General features: G+C 48.3%; 1 protein-coding gene across 4 annotated transcripts in view; it reads left to right on the forward strand.

Annotated features, from left to right (window-relative positions):
- The window catches only part of LOC146805453 (granulocyte-macrophage colony-stimulating factor receptor subunit alpha-like), a 331,580-nt gene that overhangs the window by 262,146 nt on the left and 49,879 nt on the right, over window positions 1–19,555 (forward strand). For all 4 annotated transcript variants that reach the window (XM_085622681.1, XM_085622682.1, XM_085622683.1 and 1 more), the window contains one exon: window positions 8,306–8,399. In XM_085622681.1, coding sequence (XP_085478807.1) covers window positions 8,306–8,399 — 94 coding nt within the window. The remainder of the gene's footprint in view (window positions 1–8,305; window positions 8,400–19,555) is intronic.

The raw sequence follows: 19,555 nt of genomic DNA on the forward strand, positions 1-19,555 counted from the left end.
GTTTGAGACACACAGAGTAGGAACTTAAATCTTGGTACATTTTTACATGTCAGAAAAAACATTTACTTGACCCTTGTGCGGCATTGTGTTTCCATAACATGAAGACTTGGTAGCTGTGCCCAGAAAAGCCTCATGATGGTGAATCAGATAGTAAGTATAAAGTGAGGAGAAATCTATATGAAGTGCTTAATTTGAGCTAGTGGTTTCCAGTGCTCAGCACCGGGCACTTAATCATCAATTAATCATCAGCAATCAGCACTTTTCAAGAGCATCAGTTAAGGACACATTATTTTACGGGGAGATTAAGTGATTTGCCCAGAATCAAAGGATGTTGAGCCTTGAGACTAGGGGTGGGCGGAATTTGAGAAATTCACTTTCGCAAATTATCGCGAAAATGTTAAAAATCTCCGCAAACACGCGGAAATATCGCGAAGATGTGGAAGTTTTTTTCCCGCCCGTTCGCGGTATTTTCTGCGTGGTCGCGGCTCGCCAACTTACCCATGCGTTTGCTCGCGGGCGCAGCCATCTTGCTTTCACTTGTCTCGTGGTGCATGATCGCGAGAAGAAAGACATGATCGTGCGACGCATGACGTTACCGCGGGCGCGAACTGTCGCGAGACAGCGCAAATGGCTACCAACAATCCAACATCTCGTGGAGAACGCGACCGGATCGGGAAAACTTGTCGGCGAACGCGTGGATTCAGGTAAGGCGATCGCGCGCACGCGAGAATGTATTATTTTACAGCGCGAGCAAGAAACAAATTATCGCTAAGCTGCGGAATGCGGAAATTTTGACATTTTCGCGCTTTCTGCGGAACGCGAAAATGCCAAATTATCGCAATTTCCGCAAACGGAGTTTTGGCCCAGGCCTACTTGAGACTCGAACCTGGTTCCCCAGCTCCGAAATCTGCAGCTCTGTCCATTATGCCACATCCTCTCCCCACTTTCATGGTTAGCAGTTGGTTCTGTTTTAGGCTAGGCCATCAAGAGGAATGTGCTGGCGCAAATTGCCTCCTGACGAGAACCCCAGCACTTATTTTTTTCTTCAAATTAACCACTGTCCATTTGTATGGTGAATCCTCCAGAGGGTGCAGTAGGTGACCCACAGGCTGCAGGATGGCCTAACGTACCGTGAGGCTAGAAGCAGGAAGAACCTTGCAGGTTTTACCAACTAGAACAGTGTGCACCATGAACAAAGCAAGCTAGTAAGGTGGCAGAGACAAGAAGCCTGTGCTGTCCAAAAAGACAACAACTTGCACATGCCTCACGCATCTCAGCAATCACAAAACAACTGTACTTGTGGACAGAAGGGAAGGTGAGCAGAGCCTCCAATCAGGTGAGATGGTCAAGATGGAAATGTGCACAACAACAGGTAAATCCCATCACAGGCCTCCTACACCAAGTCGATGTGCTCGGGGCAGAGTAGATGCAGGCCGGGTTTCCAGCAGCAGCCAGCACAGATTGGAGATAGGGGGGCGAGGGCAGGAGGGGGGTCGGATGGGGGGGGGTGTGGGTATAAAAAATCAACAAAAAAACTTACATTCTCGCTGCTTCGTCGCCGCATCTCTCCTCCGTAGTCCTCCCTAACTTGGCCTCAATAGGAAGCACACCGAGATACCCAGTCAGCCAATCACGACGCTGCCTTAGCAGCGTTGTGATTGGCCTGAGCGCCGTGTTTTGTCGCTCAGACGCTGACTGGGGGCCTGGGCAATACAGCCTGCATGGAGAACAAGCGAAGTGCGCAAGACTGATTTGGGTGGCCCGAGAGGGACGGCCGAGCAGTCATTGCACACTTAGGAGGGCGCAGCCTATCACTCTTCCCCTGCCCCCACCCCCTCATGCAAAGTTGCAAAAGTAGAAGAAAATAAAATGATAATAACGCGAGTTATTATCATTTTATTTTCCCTTTGTTTCACTGCAAAAAAGCAGTGGGGCGACGCTCCTCCGCCTTAGCGGAGGAGCCAGCACTGCGGGTTTCCAAGCAAGCAAGAAAATTGAGTCTGATCCTGAGCTTGCCGTTCACCCTGTAAATATAAACAGCTGAAAACACAGTCCCAACACCGCAGAATTACCGACATTAGGTAATGAATCATTGACTCCCATTGTACTAATTTGAAGCAATCCTCATGCCCCTGTGTAGTAGGTTACAAGCCGTAGCCATAATTAATTCAAAAGGAGCTATTCACAGAGAAAGTACTTTACATTGGAACGTGAGGGATTATTCAGTAAAAGCCCAGTCATTATCAAAATTGTAGTATCGTGATGCAGCGCGACTAATACAAACCCTTTACAAACATCACTAAACCCAGGAAAACTCACACACCACTTATTCATCGGTGGGGCCCATAACACCGAAAACACACATTAACTCAGTTTTCCGGATATGTGACAAGCTGACGAGCTGCAAGACAACACGGGGTACCTTATTACTATTATTTCTCTAAAATAATATCTATATACATTATTTGCAATTAACTCTGGAATTTTCCGGTTTAAACATCAAGGTACTCCGTTATTTTGGGTCGATGGACCAATTAGTAGGAATCAGTTGAAAGCGATTAAGTCCAGCTCAATCACAATTAAACATTTAACCTTTATAGATCATAACTTTAATTTTTAATAACCACAGACTCAGTTTGAGTTAGCATGAAATTTTATCTAGATTGTTTGAATAAATTGAATAAGTAAAATTTATTAGACAATTTGTAATCATTAATTTCATAAGCGTTTCAAGTAAAGATTTAAAAGAAACAGAAAAATACTCATTACCCTTGGCCTTAGGGCGATGACGAGAATGGTTCACCAGAACATGAACCGCAGATCATAGGATAGGTTCCCAAACTGACTGACTGTCCCTCTAACCTCCTCGGACATATTCCCTCCCGGATTGAATCCCGCGACGGTCTCGTTCCTCTCTCCCATCAAAGTTCGAAGTTCAAAATCTGTCAAAGTCTTTTCAGCATCAGGGAGATAAATCGTCTCAACAGACAGCGTGTCGTGTTGAATAGAAAATAAGACAGCGCCACAACGTCATCATAAACACCAACATTTATACCCTTTCACTAACTTGCTATACCCAGAATTGAAACTTTTTAGGGGCTGTGATTAATTTCCATTGGTCTATTGGAGGGGTGGTGATGGTCACCTCATTGTCCTCCTTGCCTAAACCGGTTCCGTAAATTACATATTCATACGCATCCTTGTGACTTGTCATGGTTCACCATTTGTAACAACTGTATTATTCATAAATGCTGTAGTCCAAATTCTTGCATCCATTTCCCAGGTTTTTGTACAGAGAATCTTGGCATCCACTCTTGTCCTAGGCCAGTGCGGCCTTGACATCTCTCACTCCAGGCAGAGGCCATCACTCGTAACTTTTGTTCTGCTCATGCGCAGGGGCCATCTTGGTAATACGTGATCACATCTCTCGGCAGTGGCCATTTTCCCAGCGAGGCCTAGCAGGCCCGAACGGAACTAATGTGAAAACAACATATCAGAAATTAGATTTAGCAAATAAGCCCTTCTGTTTACCACCCACATTTCTAATGACCCGTGTTAGGTGTTACCTAGCATTTAAGCAACATTTAAAGCCATTTTACTTACCATCTGCATTCTTTGCCACAATATTTAGCTACACAACAAATATATGCAATTTACTTCTATTTTCAACACGAATCACAAAGCTATGTTAGTTTAAGTTCACATCTGTAAGTAAATTAGATTTTGCATATGCCAGTTAGTTTTCCTGCGTGTAGTGTCTAAATAAAGGTGCATTGATTGATTAGTACATTCATTCAAATAATTAGTAAATTAGGATTATTAGGTCATTGACTTTGAAGGTGGTACAAACATTTTTGCATTTTCCCCTGCTCCATCAATCGATGTAATCCAAGCCAGAGTAGTTGAGACAGATATTTATTGTGGAGACACAAGAGATGGTGAAGTGCATGTGGCTCACTATCAACTAACACTGAGTCTGGAACCTTCGAAACATAACACAGTAGATTCCGTAATAGAATTCTTACAAACCAATTCTGGCCCAGATGGTCACCATCTCTAGCAATACCACACACCTTCCCCTCCAACGGAAATAAAATCCCATGGCAGCTCACTGGCACCCAACCACCCTCACACTGATGAAAGGCAAAGTCCCACTGCCGTCACACCCACCCAGGGGCAAAGTCCTACAGCCCATCACACCCACCCACGGCAAAGAAGGTCTTGCTGCCCTTCTCCACTCATCTCTCAGGGCGGGCTGCAGCCTACAGGGAAGCAACTGCAATGACGATTTCCTGCTTCCGGAAGCCAAGCTCACACATAGTGAGGAAGCTTCACTTCACCTTATTGAATCAGGCGGGGTCTGGAAACTTCAGGTGACTTTCTACCGGATGAAATACTATGAATTTGCCCGATTATTCAGGCGTACTAATAATATACCCACCCCTACTTTAGACCCCACAAGATATCACTAGTTTGTGTCTTGACACTATTTTTGATACGTTTTGATAATATGCAAATCCTGTCACTTTTATTTGTATTTTTATTGTCATCCTGCTGATGCACGGTCCTGTTTACTGTACAACCTAAACTACTGTATGTATGTGTGTTCGTCTCTGAGTGAAAAGGCAGGTGAAAATAGCATAAGAAGAATTGACAAATAATTGGCTGGAGAATAGAACAGTTCCTATTAAACAGTATGGGCGTCAAAAATATATACTGGTTATAAAGCATTCTTCACTTGTTAAAAATCAACAGAAATGTTTCTCACCTGCAGAGGCTGTGACATGTTACTAACTTGGCCAATGAATGCGACCGTTTTTATCGAGACACACATTTTTGCTCTTAATTAAACAGCTCTCTTGCACAATAGGGTCATATTTACAAGGAGACAGTGCCGCCTCTGGGTAATTTTTTTTTACACGGCGGCACAATTAGTGCACTACACTGCACCATGGGCCTTATTTACAAACACCTTGCACTGCCAGTGCTTCACTTTTTGTGACACACCGGCAGGGCAGGGGCTTGTAAATAAGCGCCTATATTTACAAACTGACGCATTGGGCCCAATGATTTAGTTCGTAGAGGCCTGCGTCACATTATACCTGCGACAGGTTTAATGTATGCTGGGTTGGCTTTCCCACATTAAAAGCCACGTAGAACTGTTGCAGTGAAATGTACAACTTTTCACTGTGTCACTCTACTACTTGACTGCGTCAAAATCCCTATGCTTCTCAAACCAGACGCAAGGTTTGACGCCGGGCTTTTAACATGGGACTCACCTCTGTGTTCTGACCCATTGCTGGAGTCATAAGAGCAACTCCAGCAATGAGTCACTTTAGTGCCAAAAAACGCATCAAAATTTCTGATTTCCATGAATCCTTGTGCCGTCGAAAAGCCCATCAACAAACAACTATCCAGCTTCCTCGAAGAGAACAACATCCTGGACCCATACCAGTCCGGGTTCCGCAGCAACCACAGCACCGAAACTGCCCTCATCGCCGCCACCGACGACATCAGGACCTTGCTCGACAACGGAGAAACCGCGGCCCTCATCCTCCTCGGCCTGTCAGCCGCTTTCATCACAGTCTGCCACCGCACACTAAGAGCACGCCTCCACAACGCCGGAATCCAAGAGAAGGCACTGAACTGGACCACCTCCTTCCTCTCCGGTAGAACTCAGAGCGTCCGCCTCCCCCCCTTCCGATCCGAAGCCACCGAGATCATCTGCGGCGTACCCCAAGGCTCATCCCTCAGCCCAACGCTGTTCAACATCTACATGGCACCGCTCGCCCACGTCGCTCAATGGCACAACCTCAACATCATCTCCTATGCCAACGACACCCAGCTGATCCTCTCCCTCACCAAGGACCCCCACACCACCAAAACCAACCTCCACAAAGGAATGAAGGCAGTCGCCGACTGGATGAGGAACAGCCGACTGATTCTGAACTCGGACAAGGCGGAGGTCCTCATCCTCGGTTCCACCCCCTCGGCCTGGGATGACTCCTGGTGGCCGACGGCACTAGTAGCACACCCTACACCCACCGACCACGCACAAAACCTAGGGGTCATCCTCGACTCCACCCTCTCCATGACGAAGCAGGTCAACGCCGTCTCCTCCTCCTGCTTCAACACCCTCCACATGCTTCGCAGGATCTTCAAGTGGATCCCTACCGAAACTAGAAGGACGGTCACCCAGGCCCTCGTCAGCAGTTGACTGGACTACGACAACGCCCTCTACGCAGGAGCCCCGGCCAAACTCCTGAAACGGCTCCAACGCATCCAGAACGCCTCCGCACGCGTGATCCTCGACATACCCTGCTGCAGCCCCATCACACCCCACCTGAGAGACCTGCACTGGCTCCCCATCAACAAGAGGATTATCTTCAAACTCCTCACCCACACACACAAGGCACTCCACGATACCGGACCAGCATACCTCAACAGCCGACTCAGCCTCTACACCCCCACCCTCGCCACCGTCCCCCGCATCCGAAGAGTGACCGCCGGCGGCAGATAATTCTCCCACCTCGCCGCCAAGACGTGGAACACCCTTCCCATCCGCCTACGGCAGACCGAAGACCTCCTAACCTTCAGGAGACTCCTCAAGACCTGGCTCTTCAAACAGTAGCAGCATCCCCCCCCCCCACCCCTAGCGCCTTGAGACCCTCACGGGTATGTAGTGCGCTTTACAAATGCTATGATTGATTGATTGATTGCCTTGGAGCACTGTATTGTAAGTACAGCGCATCCATGGGGTCGTTAGAGCATTTGCATCAGGTGCAAGAAATCAATGCCAATGCGTCAGTTCTTGTAAATATGTCTCTAGATGTTATTGCTGGGGAAACAGATAATCTTTTGCTTGTAAATTTGTCCTCTGTGGAGAAGCCAGTGCATCGTATAACTAGAAAAGATACTTGCTAGAGGTCAGCGAAGAGGCGTACACTTTAGATTTTACTTTTTTTTGGGGAGACATATTTGGTTAAACACCAAATCCCGTTTGCAGGAGAACTAGAAAAATGTGAGGATTCCTATCCCTATCCGCTTAAACGTCCTGAACTGATTCCAACTAACCAATTTTGCATCAGTTCACTTTTTTCACCCATAGTAGGAGGAAGTGGGTCTAGTGAAAAGGGCAGGTTATCACTGTGATTGACACCAATCTAGCGTGCAAAAAAACAATTTTTCATCCAGTCCAATTCCCAATAAGAGACCAACCGAATTTGTGGTTTCTTTGATTAGTCATTTATACGTTTTCATATTTTTACAGTGTATCCATAAATCACGTCGTACTAAATCCAGTCTATGTATTTCATGTATTTTCTTAAATTTATTGTAGATATATGTAAACCTTTTCTATAATATGAAATTAAATGTACATTAAAGTAATGCAAAAGTAGTACACGGGAAGAATGAGGTATGTCCTTCGGATGGTTCCTTAACAAGTTGCTTACAGTCCACTGTTGACAACTCTTTTTCCTAGTTTTTCATTAAGTTCCTGCACCTCCTGGTTTGTCGGTGCAAACCATTCCTTGTTCATACAGTCAGAGATGTTGTTTTGCTTTCTCCTCTCATATGTGAGACTTCCACGCAGAGAGGAAGGTCATTGCGAACAAACATTTTGTCTCCTTCCTTGATTCAGGGTTGGTCAACAATATGAATGAGTGATGCATGAGGAAAGGCAATGAGTGTTCCGCTTGTTGATGCATATATGGTGGCAGCATGGTCTTGTCCGAATGCCTTCATCGTTCAATAAGGATGATGTTTCATGGTTGAAGGAGCTGCTTCTTTTGGTTCAGGGGATCTCAATTTTGTGTGACAGTCAATCTCCTGTTGTATCTCTGACAACATTTATGATGTGTTGTAGCATGTGTGGGGTCCAGTATAGTGATTCTGGTGGTTCAATGTATCTTACATGGTGAGAAAATGGATTAAGAAGTAAACGTCTGCTTGCCCACCAATGGTCATCATTATGCCAAAATGTACTCCTTTGCATCATAGTTTTGATTATCTAGCAACTACCTTGGAGATAATGAAGATTACCAGTAAGTAAGACTACTTCATGACAATAAAATATTTCCTCCTTCCGTTCTCTTTATCGTTCCCATCCTTAAGCGTGTCCCAAGTGGTCATAGAATAATCAGCTAAATGCAGTCCTTTTATTTTGAAGGAATGGATCATATGCAAGACATGCTCTTCATTAAGCTTTTGTGAACCTGATTAGGTATTAATCATTCTGTAAATTAGATTAGGATTATCTGCCATCAATGTGTGTGATATCAATTTCCATCATTGCTTTCCCTAGGTAATCCTCCAGCTTTCCACTACACACATATGTTAGTACTCTTAGCATTTGTGATTGTACTTATATCAGTGGCCACTGCTTTCATCTGTAGCAGGTAAGCCAAAATGCTATTTAAATGTATTAATTTCTCATATTGTGGTATTCATATTCAGATGTAGCTTGTGTTTTTGCTTGCACGCATCTTATTATTTCCGCACACTTTTTATCTCGGTTTAACAATCTAATTCTTCTTATTCTGGTTTCACCTGACCAATCTCAAACTGCATGTCTTTGTTTATTCTCCTTTTCATGAACCATGACATTTAACTGTCTTTTATTTTCTATTTCTCCTTGATTTCCTGATGCTTTAATATTGTTGATTGTTTTGCTTCACTTTTTGGTCTTTCATCTTTTGGAAGCTCTGGGACAGCTCTGGTCTTGTTTTAATCGATCTAAGCCCTGATTATGAGGGTGGAAGAATTTTTACCACATGTGATAAATACTGATATCCCAGGGAGGGAACCTGGTGAAGTAAATACCTTTGAGTTAAAGTTTTAGCCATGGAAATGAAGCATAACACAATGATTTGGTCAAGTTCAAATAATGTTTATTCGATTAGTATTTCTTAATCATAAAAGATAGCATAAAACAATAAATACAAAAACACGTTAAAAAGGAATAATCATATGATCAAATACATTTCACATGCATGTCAGGTACGGCTTTTCTAATCCTCACAGCTTTAGTAACAAAACTTTAAAGCAGCAGTACAGATGGGTGAAGCTTGTATTGATTGTAAATATAAAAGAGCAGGTTGGCACTATTTAAAATTGAATACAAATTGTTTTAGAAAACCTGCTGTAGGAAATTCATAAAACTTACAAAAACTGACTAAGTGTAAGGTGTTTTGTGCAGACAGTCCATCGCAGGGACGTACTCTATTCCCTTTAAACCATTGCTCTGATATAGGATGTGCCACCATAAAATGGACTCTACCTAAACAAAAACGAGGTAAAATGCAACAATGGTGAATAAAAAAATATGCATCAAATAAAACTGCAGGCCGTAACGTAAAGAAATTGACGCATGGGCTGCAATGAGCTCTTGGCCATTTCTCGTTCCTCCGTAGCCTCACTTTCCAGTCCTTTCAGTTTCTGCTTAAGTTCAAGTTTAATCATTTTTGTGATGGTGGAAGAAATACTACATTCTGTATGACCCAGTGGTGGCTCCTCCGTTAAGGCTGAGGTGTGTTGCCCCACTGCTCTCAGCAATGCAAACAGGAAAAATAAAATGATAATAAAACAATGTTATTATGATTTTATTTTTCAGCACTCAGGCAGTCTAGGGTGGGGCGGGGCTGGACTAAGCTATCGGGACGGAGTAGGGAGGAGGAGTGGTGGGCACCATAAGTGCACATGACCACTTGGCTGGCCGCTTTAGGATGGCAAAACTGACATGCGCACTCAGCATTTCTCCACCCGGCTGTGTTGCACAGCCAGGTGGTGAACAGCCCCAGGCACTGTCTGAGCGGCAAACCAGGCTGCTCAGACCAATCACGACACTGCTGTCATACTGGTAATGCTATTACCAGCATGACAGCGGCGCCGTGATTGGCTTAGGGGAGTCTGGGAGTCTATGTGATGTTGGAAATCAATAGAAACAGAAGATGACAGAGGTGGCGGCCAGCAGGTAAGTAATATTTTCTTTTTTTATTCCCTTGTGCTACCCACCACAACAGCCGCCACTGGTATCAACCAGATCTAGCCCACAACTTCATGTTTAGATTTAATAAACTCTAACCAAGCAATTGTTTAGGAGGAACCCAGGGATAGGCAGTCGATGATTAGAGCCCTGCTTAAGGTAGATTCGTGTTTCAACCAGATTGAATGTCAAAGCTGCATTGGCCTTAATCTGACAATATCCTTAATATAGGGAATACCCACTTCCTTATAGCAAATACATGCTGGGGTGGTTTGGGGGACGGCTAATAATCCTTTGAGGATTATGATCTTTGTCCGTTGCATGGCTCGACAATTGGAATAACCCCATGTACTATACCAAAAGTGGCAGCTCAATTGCATTTACCAGTATATATTGTAAGAATCTCTTTACTTAGCCTAGAGCCTATTTTTGAAGTGAACTGGAAGACAGACATCGCCATCTTCTTTATCTGCTCGGTTTGGAGACAAATTTGGGGTGCCTAATCCCATGATAGTCAAACAGGACCTCCACATAACAAAATGTAGACCCTGTAGGGATCTAAATGTTTTAATACAAACTTTCCAGACTTAGGGCCTCCTTTTCCACAAATCATGACAAAAGTCTGTTTTTTAATTGACATTTAAATTCGGCCCTTCATATACTTCGTGAATTAGTCCAACAGTGACTGTAACCCATTCGCAGTGCATACCAGGAGGACCGCGTCATCTGTATACAGTGATTGTTTTTTATTGCACTGAATTCTGCATGTTTTGCCTTTCTTCTAGACCATTTATGCTAATAAATCTCATCACGTTTTACCTGTCCAGCCAGACCTGTCAGGTGAAAGCTGTGGGGGTGCAATAGTTATTGCATAATTCAGAATGTCAGTCCTGCAAACTGCTCTGCTAACGACCTGTCTCACCAATTGCGGTTTTGTTGGACTGGGACAGGGGCCCAAATTGCTACCCTTATAGTGGGGGAAAGGCTGCTGCCTCTACCAGGAGTTAAGCAGCACAAGCATGGTGGTGGCATTTGTAGAGACCAGTAGGAGTGAACAGGTCCTTTTTAACCTGCGTAACTGGATTGAGGCGTACAGACTCACTCATTAAAAGCTCAGTGCTGCTGTGTGCTTACCTCACCCCTTGGCCTACATCAGTTTGATGTGAAGGTCCACGCAGTGCAGGAGTGGTGTATCTGCCCTGGGTGTATGTGTGCCTGGGAAGGAATTATGGAGTACTGTGCAGTGTGTGCGTGTTAAATGCATGTGCTTGGTGTGTATGTGCCTGTGGCTGTTATAATATATGGCAGACTATGGGTTCCATTCTGGGAGACCCAGGCCTGCATGGTGAAACATGAAGAGAGGATGTAGAGGAATCCCCCAGACAGATTTATGTCTGTTGGGACACACTGGCCTGCTTCTTCCACTTGTGTGGCACAGGACAGCAAGTTCCAGGCTGTCTGCTTCTTGTGCTGATTGGTTGGAGGCAGCGGAGCCAGCTATTATAGGATACCGTAGCCCCCGCAGCACGGGACACTCCAGCCTGCTTCTTCCACTAGCCTGGGACCGGACTCCAAGTACCAGGCTGCCTGCTGATTGGTTGGAGGCTGGGGAGCCAGCATTTAAAGGAAGCCCACAGCCCCTGTACCGTGGTACGCACCCAGGCACCTGCCCGGACGAAGACTGGGCCAAGAGCGAGCCTGTCAACACCCATCCACGGCCGTTCGAGGCTGGGTTGGGCCAATCCTCTAGGTTTTCCCATAAGGAGCCTTTTCTGTCTATGGCCCCAAAGAAGTAAGGTACCTGTTATTTGGTTTCTCTTTGCTGCTATTCAGGGATACTTTATGGGGCTCCAGTGAAGGCTTTGGTATTATGCTCTGCTTTGCTGTACAATCTACCTGCCTGTATACTTGCTCATCCCCAACAGTTTGGAGTGTGGCCTTCCTGCCGTTGGGCTTTTTGATACAAGTCATGGGGAAAAGGAAAGCCCTAAACCCCCAAACCACTTTGGGCCCTAACAGCTTGACTATGGACACTTTCTTGGCTAAAGCAGTAAGTGTTATTAGTAGGGAAATAGATTTGGCGGAAAGGCGTCTTTCATTAGATTTAGCTGGCTCAACAAATATGCCAATGCCAACTGACCTTTGTTCTGTTGCACAGGGGAAGCCTGTGGCCCATTTGACTAATGTGGTTGAAATGTTCAATACTATGCCTTCTGGTCTTGCCCAGGTACCATAAGCTCAGCAGACGCTTCATATTAGCACCCCTGCTGCTAAGTGAAAGAGAAACACTACAACAAGACTCCTAGACTCAAAGATATGCTCAATAATACCTCTGGTCTCTCTGCTACTATGGATCCTAATCTGCCTAGCAGCTATGATGACTTTGTATGGGCTACGTTTTTCTCCAACTATGTAGCTGTTCTTAATTATTCCCTAATAGTAAAACGTGTTAAACTTAATGCTGAAATTGCCAAGATTACTAGAACCTGTCAGCACCATATTATGCCCTCCTCCGCCGAGACATCTTCCTCTATTACGTAGCACTGACGTCTAAGTTTAAGTGCAATATACCTGGCGGTATACCTGCGTTAGTCAAGAATATCACTCAAACATCTTGCTGTAGGCCTCCTGAGGGGCATATCCTCCTTGTTACCCCTGTTAGAGTGGCTTATGTACCCAATTGTAACTACCCACCTCCTACCTCTGACCTAAAGCCCAAACATTCTTTCTGCACATAAATCTCCCTCCTCAAAGCTGTCCTTTTGTTGTCATCATGACCAACGTGGTGAAGTTAGAGGAGTCTAAATCAGAGCCTACTATTCAGTTACAAGAACTAAGTTTGTCACTGGCTCCTAGATAACTTGAATTTTAATGTTTGGGAATGCAACAATACCCTTATGGTACGAAAAGTGGACTGGATTGGGCCAACAGCAAGGTTATGTTGTGGTGATTTCATGATCATAAACTTTAGACATTCGATCCTTGCCAAGCGGTTGCTGTCCCAACATCAACGGATTTTGGATATGGAGGAAAATATAAGCATTTTGCCCTTGGGCTTTGTCTATAGACAGTTACAAATGGGCCAGACTCCTACCTCTTTATCCAGGGCACAAGTTCCTTCTCAGTTAGAAGATCCTAGAATTCCTTGTGACAATCGTTTTGCACATCTGATGGATTTTAGTGATATGGACTGATGTCATTGGCGCGCTGGTGATTTGAACTGTGCACATAGTTGGTCGGAACCTCTTAGAGAAAGATCCCAACCAGACTTTCAGGCAGCTGATATTTCTGTCGCCTTAGCTTTTCCCTGCAGTCAGTTAACAGAGGTCACAAAGCCTGATAATCAAGCCACCATCACTACCATGCTCAGCCCTATGAGGAATGGTAGCTCAGGTCCCCTGCTGAACCGGATTTGTTGGAATGTGTCCGGTTTGATGCCCAAGTTAGACAATGAGGATTGGCTTACCTATGTTAAAAATAATGGGGCTTATTTACAAGAAACTGATGCATCTGTATCGATGCGTCTGTTTCCCTGCGCCAGACTGCAAAACCCTTGCACCAACATGGCGCAAGGATTGACTGATCAGAAATTCTGACGGATCTGTTGATGCAAGCATGACGCAACTCCAGCAATGCTTGGGGGAGGCCTATACCTAATACACTGCGTCATTCCTTACGCCTGCTCTAAGCAGGTGTAAGGTTTTGATGCAGTGGCATCCTAGAAGTAGCGTAGTGAAATCTTGTAGATTTCACTGCGTCACTTCTACAAGGCTTTCCAAGCGTGGGAATGCCCACCCTGCATACATCATACCCGATGCAGGTATAATGTGGCACAGGGGTTTACAAGGTGATGCTTCTCCCTAGATGTGCCACGTTGTAAATTGGCCATAACCTGGAACATTGTTTACGCCGCCGATGCATCACAAAAAGTGACGCAATGGTGGCGCAAGTGTGTCGCAAGGGGCGTGTAAATCTGCCCCTTTGATCTTGTCATTCTTCAAGCAACTTGGTGCCTGGAACATCTCACTTGGGAAAGCTACCAGAGTTTTTGCGTTCCAGCCCACAGGTCTATTAGAGGAAGAGCAAGTGGAGGCTTAATGGCTTTCGTCTGTATAACTTGTGATCTTGTGATTATTCCTGTGCCTACAAATCAAGCGGGCTTGGAAATACCCTGGCTGGTTCATTCTAACAAGTGTCATTTTTGTGTTATTAATCATTACAATGCTGTTGGTACTTCCAGTAATACTTGCAATACAGATGTTTTGTCTTTTACTGTGCAATGTTTATGTAGAAGGTGTTTTTCAATGTTTAATCATTTTAATATTTTAATTGGGGGGGGGATTTTAAAGCCAAACTTGGTTCCAATCACACAGAGCTTCAGCCTTTTCAAGCATATCCCAAGGATTATATGACCGGTAATACTGACCCTAGGGGTGAAAAGCTGTTTAAGTCCCTGCTAGAATTTGGGTTGTATAATGCAGTTGAATTACAGGGAGACATTGATACTGAAACATCAACCTTTACTGGTAGAGGTTGGGATACAAACTTAGAATATTTATTTATCTCTCCCCTTATGGGCATGTTAGAACCCTTCAGTAGTTCTTTCACCAAGTGCTTGTAGTGATCAGAACCCCATTAAGTTGTATTCCAATCTCGGGGGCGTGGCGAAGCCAGCCACGATGGCGGTCATGCATAGCTGAGGCTCCGCGCTTGGGCGCCTCTCTGCAGCGCTACGGAGCGTCGTAGCGGGTGCTCGACGGCTCAGAGAGCACCGGAATATGCCTGCATGGTGGTGAGATACAGTGGGACGCCTGATTGTGTCCTGAGCCTCAGGAACGAGGCTTTACCTGGATGGACTCGACAACGCCGCAGCCCAGGACCTAAGATGGCGCCGAGACTCCCGTGAGCGAGACGGGGACGGTGTGGGGAGAGACGTCGAGGACAGCGGCGCATCGCGCGGTCCCTGCACGGCTACCTAACCGAGAAGAGCCGGGAGCGGACCCGGGGACACCAAGGCGGGACGCCGCGAGGCGGGGGAACATCGCCGTCCCGGGCGGACCCGCCATCTTGGACACGGAGTGCCTGCTGTAAGCCGGGAGCAGACCCGGACGCTGCCAACAAGAGCCCCAGGTACACCTGATGACCGGCTCCCAAGGAGGCTGAGGGGAAGCGCTGGGACCCGGCGGGATCAACGCGACCTGGGGGTATCTCGACCTTCCCCCACGAGGCCTGCCTGACCTTAACATGGCCGCCGGGAAGACACCGGACCCTCTCCTACACTACCAGTGAGGCCTCTACATTCAGGATGGACACAGCGACGACCGCCTCAGCGGCATCCGGGGGGGTTGGTGCACCCCCGCCTGTCCCACCCTCCGTCTACCCACTGCGGACTGCCTGGGAGCCCCCTGGTGCCTCCGGGGGGCCTCGGTGATCGGAGAGTGCCGGCGCGACGGGCCGCACCGGCGCGAGGTGGTGATGAGCCCTACACCTTGAAGGGGGCGCCCCGGACACCGGGCACAGTAGTCATACAAGGAGACACGAAGCGGGCAGTGACTCTGGGGAAGCGTGACTTGAGCCCGCGCTCCCCCACCACACACGACCAGGCCTCGTCGACTACGCCCTGAGGGATTGTGGGGGTCTCGCCTTTGTCGGGGGCTCTCGGAGGAGACTTGATCTACCCGGCCACAGAGTGGAGTACTCTCGAGCCCGTGGGGGGCGCCCCCAGAATACGCAGACGCCGCAAGAGAGTTCCCATCCGCGGCATCGGAGACAGACGTGATCCCTGTTTGGGTGTTCTGCGGCTGGGGGCGCCGTGCGGGTGGCTCCTGAGGTCTGACCTCGGTGGCTCCTGTGCCCGGTCTGCGGAGGGAGACCCAGAATACCGGCCCGGGCCGCTATCCTCCGGTGCCGCTCTCTCGTCGTCCTCTACCACCGCGCCCTTCGCGGACCCCTGGCACCACTGCGGGCTCCTGAGACCTGACCGGCGACGCTGGCCCATCCACCTCGTGTGAAGCCAAGATGGGGAAATCAAGGCCTGCCCAACACCATACGGTCTCGGAGACAGCCCCGGAGAACATGCCAAAAACCTCGACCTGGACCCCCGGTACGGCGTCCCCCACAGACCTATCAATCTCGGACAAGCTGGATAAGGTCCTAGCCGCCATCGAGTTGTCCCGTCTGTCTATGGAGGAGCGCCTTGGTACCCTGGCGACAGATGTCAACCTTCTCCGTGATGATCACCGTAAACTAGCTGACCGGGTGCGCACAGAAGAACGGACGCTAGAGGAAATACAGCCAACGCTGAAAGAACACCAGACGACGCTCCAAGGGGTCCTCACCCGTCTAAACGCAGTGGAGGAGCGCGCGAACGATTTGGAAGGTCGCTCGAGACGCTGCAACATCCGAGTGCTGGGACTACCGGAGGGCATCGAGAGAGGAAACCCCATAGACTATATGGACACATGGCTGAAATCCTTCACCCCGTCCTCAGACCGCACAGCCTTTTTCTCCATAGAGCGAGCTCACAGAGTGCCGGCCCAGAGGCCCCCGCCTGGAGCGGCGCCTCGGCCACTCCTAGCTAAGTTCTTGCACTTCCGGGATCAGGACGCGGTACTCCGGGCGGCGCGACTGGCGGCACCACTACGGGTGGAAAACAACCAAATAATGATCTTCCCGGACTATGCCCGAGCAGTACAACAGCAGAGATCCTCCTTCCTGGATGTAAAGCGGAGACTACGAGACAATCAGATTCAATACGCTCTGCTTTTCCCAGCCCGCCTAAAGATCCTCCACAACGGGGCCTCCCGCGAGTGCCCAACCCTCATCCCCAAAGGGGCTCGCCTCTCAAAACTTTCCGCACCCGGAAACGCCCCAAGAAGATCCGTAACACCGAGCCCAGACCAACAAGTGGCTCTCATGACTCGCCCGACCTTGAACAAATAATGCGAGAGAGACGCAAGGCTCTGCAAGCAGCTATTGACTTACGCTCCCCACGACCCTCGGAGCCTATAGACCGACCCCCACATATGCTCTCATCAGACGGCGAAAACGACAGCGATGGCACCATCTCGGGAGCAGACCTGGTGGCACTCCCCCATGCCACCCCGCAAACCGCGGATGGGCTGCTGGACGGACTGATCTCTCCTACCTCGCCCTGAAGCAGCTCAGGCATACAGACTGCCGCACAATATCCTTATATGTGACGTTCACCTCACACACATTGTCTCCCACACAGGGGCCGACACCCTGCATACAACGCGCATTGCCCCTTCTACATGCCCACTCAACGGGTGGCCTCGCACTTGCACGCCGTCACCCCCTATCACATAGAGCAGTTATCCCCCCTCGTGCTACGGGAGGAAGTTTGGACACACCGTTTCCTACATGATGAGTCCTATGTATTGGGACAGTTTCCCACACCCCCTTGCGTTGTTAATATCCCGGTTCAAACATGTCCCACCCTGCCATGGGGCCTCATGTCACAGACTGTCCGCTTGGACAGACCCCCCCACCTGCCTACTCCCCCCGGGCGCGGCGTATCCCTAGGAGACCACTAAACAACCTGCCCTGCGGGCACTTCACCCAACCCACACACAGACCCCACCACTCATGGCACAGCTGATGAACAACACAAACATTAACATACTTACGCTCAATACACGCGGTCTACACACCCCACGTAAGCGCTATGCGATATACGCCTATGCGAAGCAACAGAAAGCGTCCATCCTTTGCCTACAGGAAACCCACCTTAACTCAACCGAAGTGGGCAAGCTGCGAGTAAAATGGCGCGGACTTATCTGCGCCACGACATACTCCTCGTTTGCCCGAGGAGCACTAATATGGATCCGCCCGGTAACCCCATTCCGGGAACTTAGACGGGTGGTGGACGACGACGGCAGATTCGCCCTACTGGAGGGACTTTTAGATGGGAGGGCTGTCCTCTTGGGAAGTGTATACGCCTCGAATGTCGATCAGGACAAATTCTGGGACCGACTCACAAACTCGTTAGCCCAATTCACGCATGTACCCTGGATACTAGGCGGGGACTTTAACTGTATCCTAGATCCGAAATTGGATCGATCGCATCCCCCACTCCCGCACTCCTCCACCTACAGACAAATCGAGCGATTTAAAGCATGGGTCGCACACTGGTCGCTCACAGATGCATGGAGACTACACCACCCTCAGACCCGTATTTACTCTTTTCACTCCATCCCACACAACCTGCGAGTTCGACTTGACCGATTCCTATGCACCGCAACGCTCCTTCCACATATATGCCACTCGGATTATTTGGGCAGAGTTGTTTCAGATCACGATGCACACCTTCTTAGTCTCCAGTGGAGACCCCCACACCCTCCTGTCCCCACATGGCGATTAACACGGGAACGCCTCACAGACCAGGTTTTCACACATGACCACCAAAGCAGCATTTCGGATTACTTTACTCATAATGCAGGGACTGCATCATCGACCCTGGTCGAGTGGGACGGCTTCAAGGTGGTAGCTCGCGGGGAATGTATCAGGCAGAGGGTCGGGATAAGACATACCTTAGAGCAAGCCCTAGAGAAGGCGGAACAACGACTGGCCACGGCCACAAAAGCCGCAGATCAGTCGGTGGTGACGGCGACCCAAGTCGCCCAAGCCAAATCGGCATACCAAGAGGCGTGTATGGATCTTCGACATCACAATTTTCGGTCTTATGCAACCCGAATGCACAAGGACTGTGATAAAACGGGCACACTCTTGGCATGGCTTGCCAAACAAGATGCTGAAGTCCGGCCCATCACTGCGATCATAAATTCCCAGGGCACCTTGGTGCAATCCCAGGATGAGATCCTCCAGGCTTTTTACCAACATTACTCGGCGGTCTACACTGTCCCCTCATCTCCTGATCCAGGGGCTGTCGACGACTTTCTAGACCCTCTCTCCCTCCCCCAGATCTCTGCTGAAGACAGGAAGGGGTTGGATGCAAAGATACAAGCCACTGAGATTACAAGCGCGATACGAGCCCTGGCCCATGGTAAGGCCCCAGGCCTGGACGGGTTTCCACTCGAATACTACGCCACCTTTGCCCCTCTGCTGACTCCCCGCTTATCAGCAGTGCTGGACTCGGCACTCGGAATCGGTGAACTGCCTAGTTCCATGAGAGCGTCGGTGATCGTGACATTCCCGAAACCCGACCGGGATCCCCAACTCCTAGCCTCCTATCGCCCCATCACACTACTTACGGCGGACTGCAAAATCCTGGGAAAAATCTTAGCAGACAGATACTCACAAATCATACACCCGCTGGACCATCCTGACCAATGTGGTTTTGTACAGGGAAGGAATACTTCTCATAATATCCGGCGCCTCTTTCACATCCAGGATCAACTGGGCAATCGGTTCCCTCGGGCGGCGTGTCTAATTCTGAACCTTGAGAAGGCGTTTGACACCCTAACATGGCAGTTCCTCTTTGCCGTCCTCGGACGGGCGGGACTGGGTCCCACGCTCTTAGCCTACACTCGCCTGCTCTACACCGACCTTACATCTCGGGTCCGTCTCGGCCGCTACATCTCCCCGGAA

This window comes from Triturus cristatus, chromosome 8, assembly GCF_964204655.1.
Source record: "Triturus cristatus chromosome 8, aTriCri1.1, whole genome shotgun sequence".
Lineage (NCBI taxonomy): Eukaryota > Metazoa > Chordata > Amphibia > Caudata > Salamandridae > Triturus > Triturus cristatus.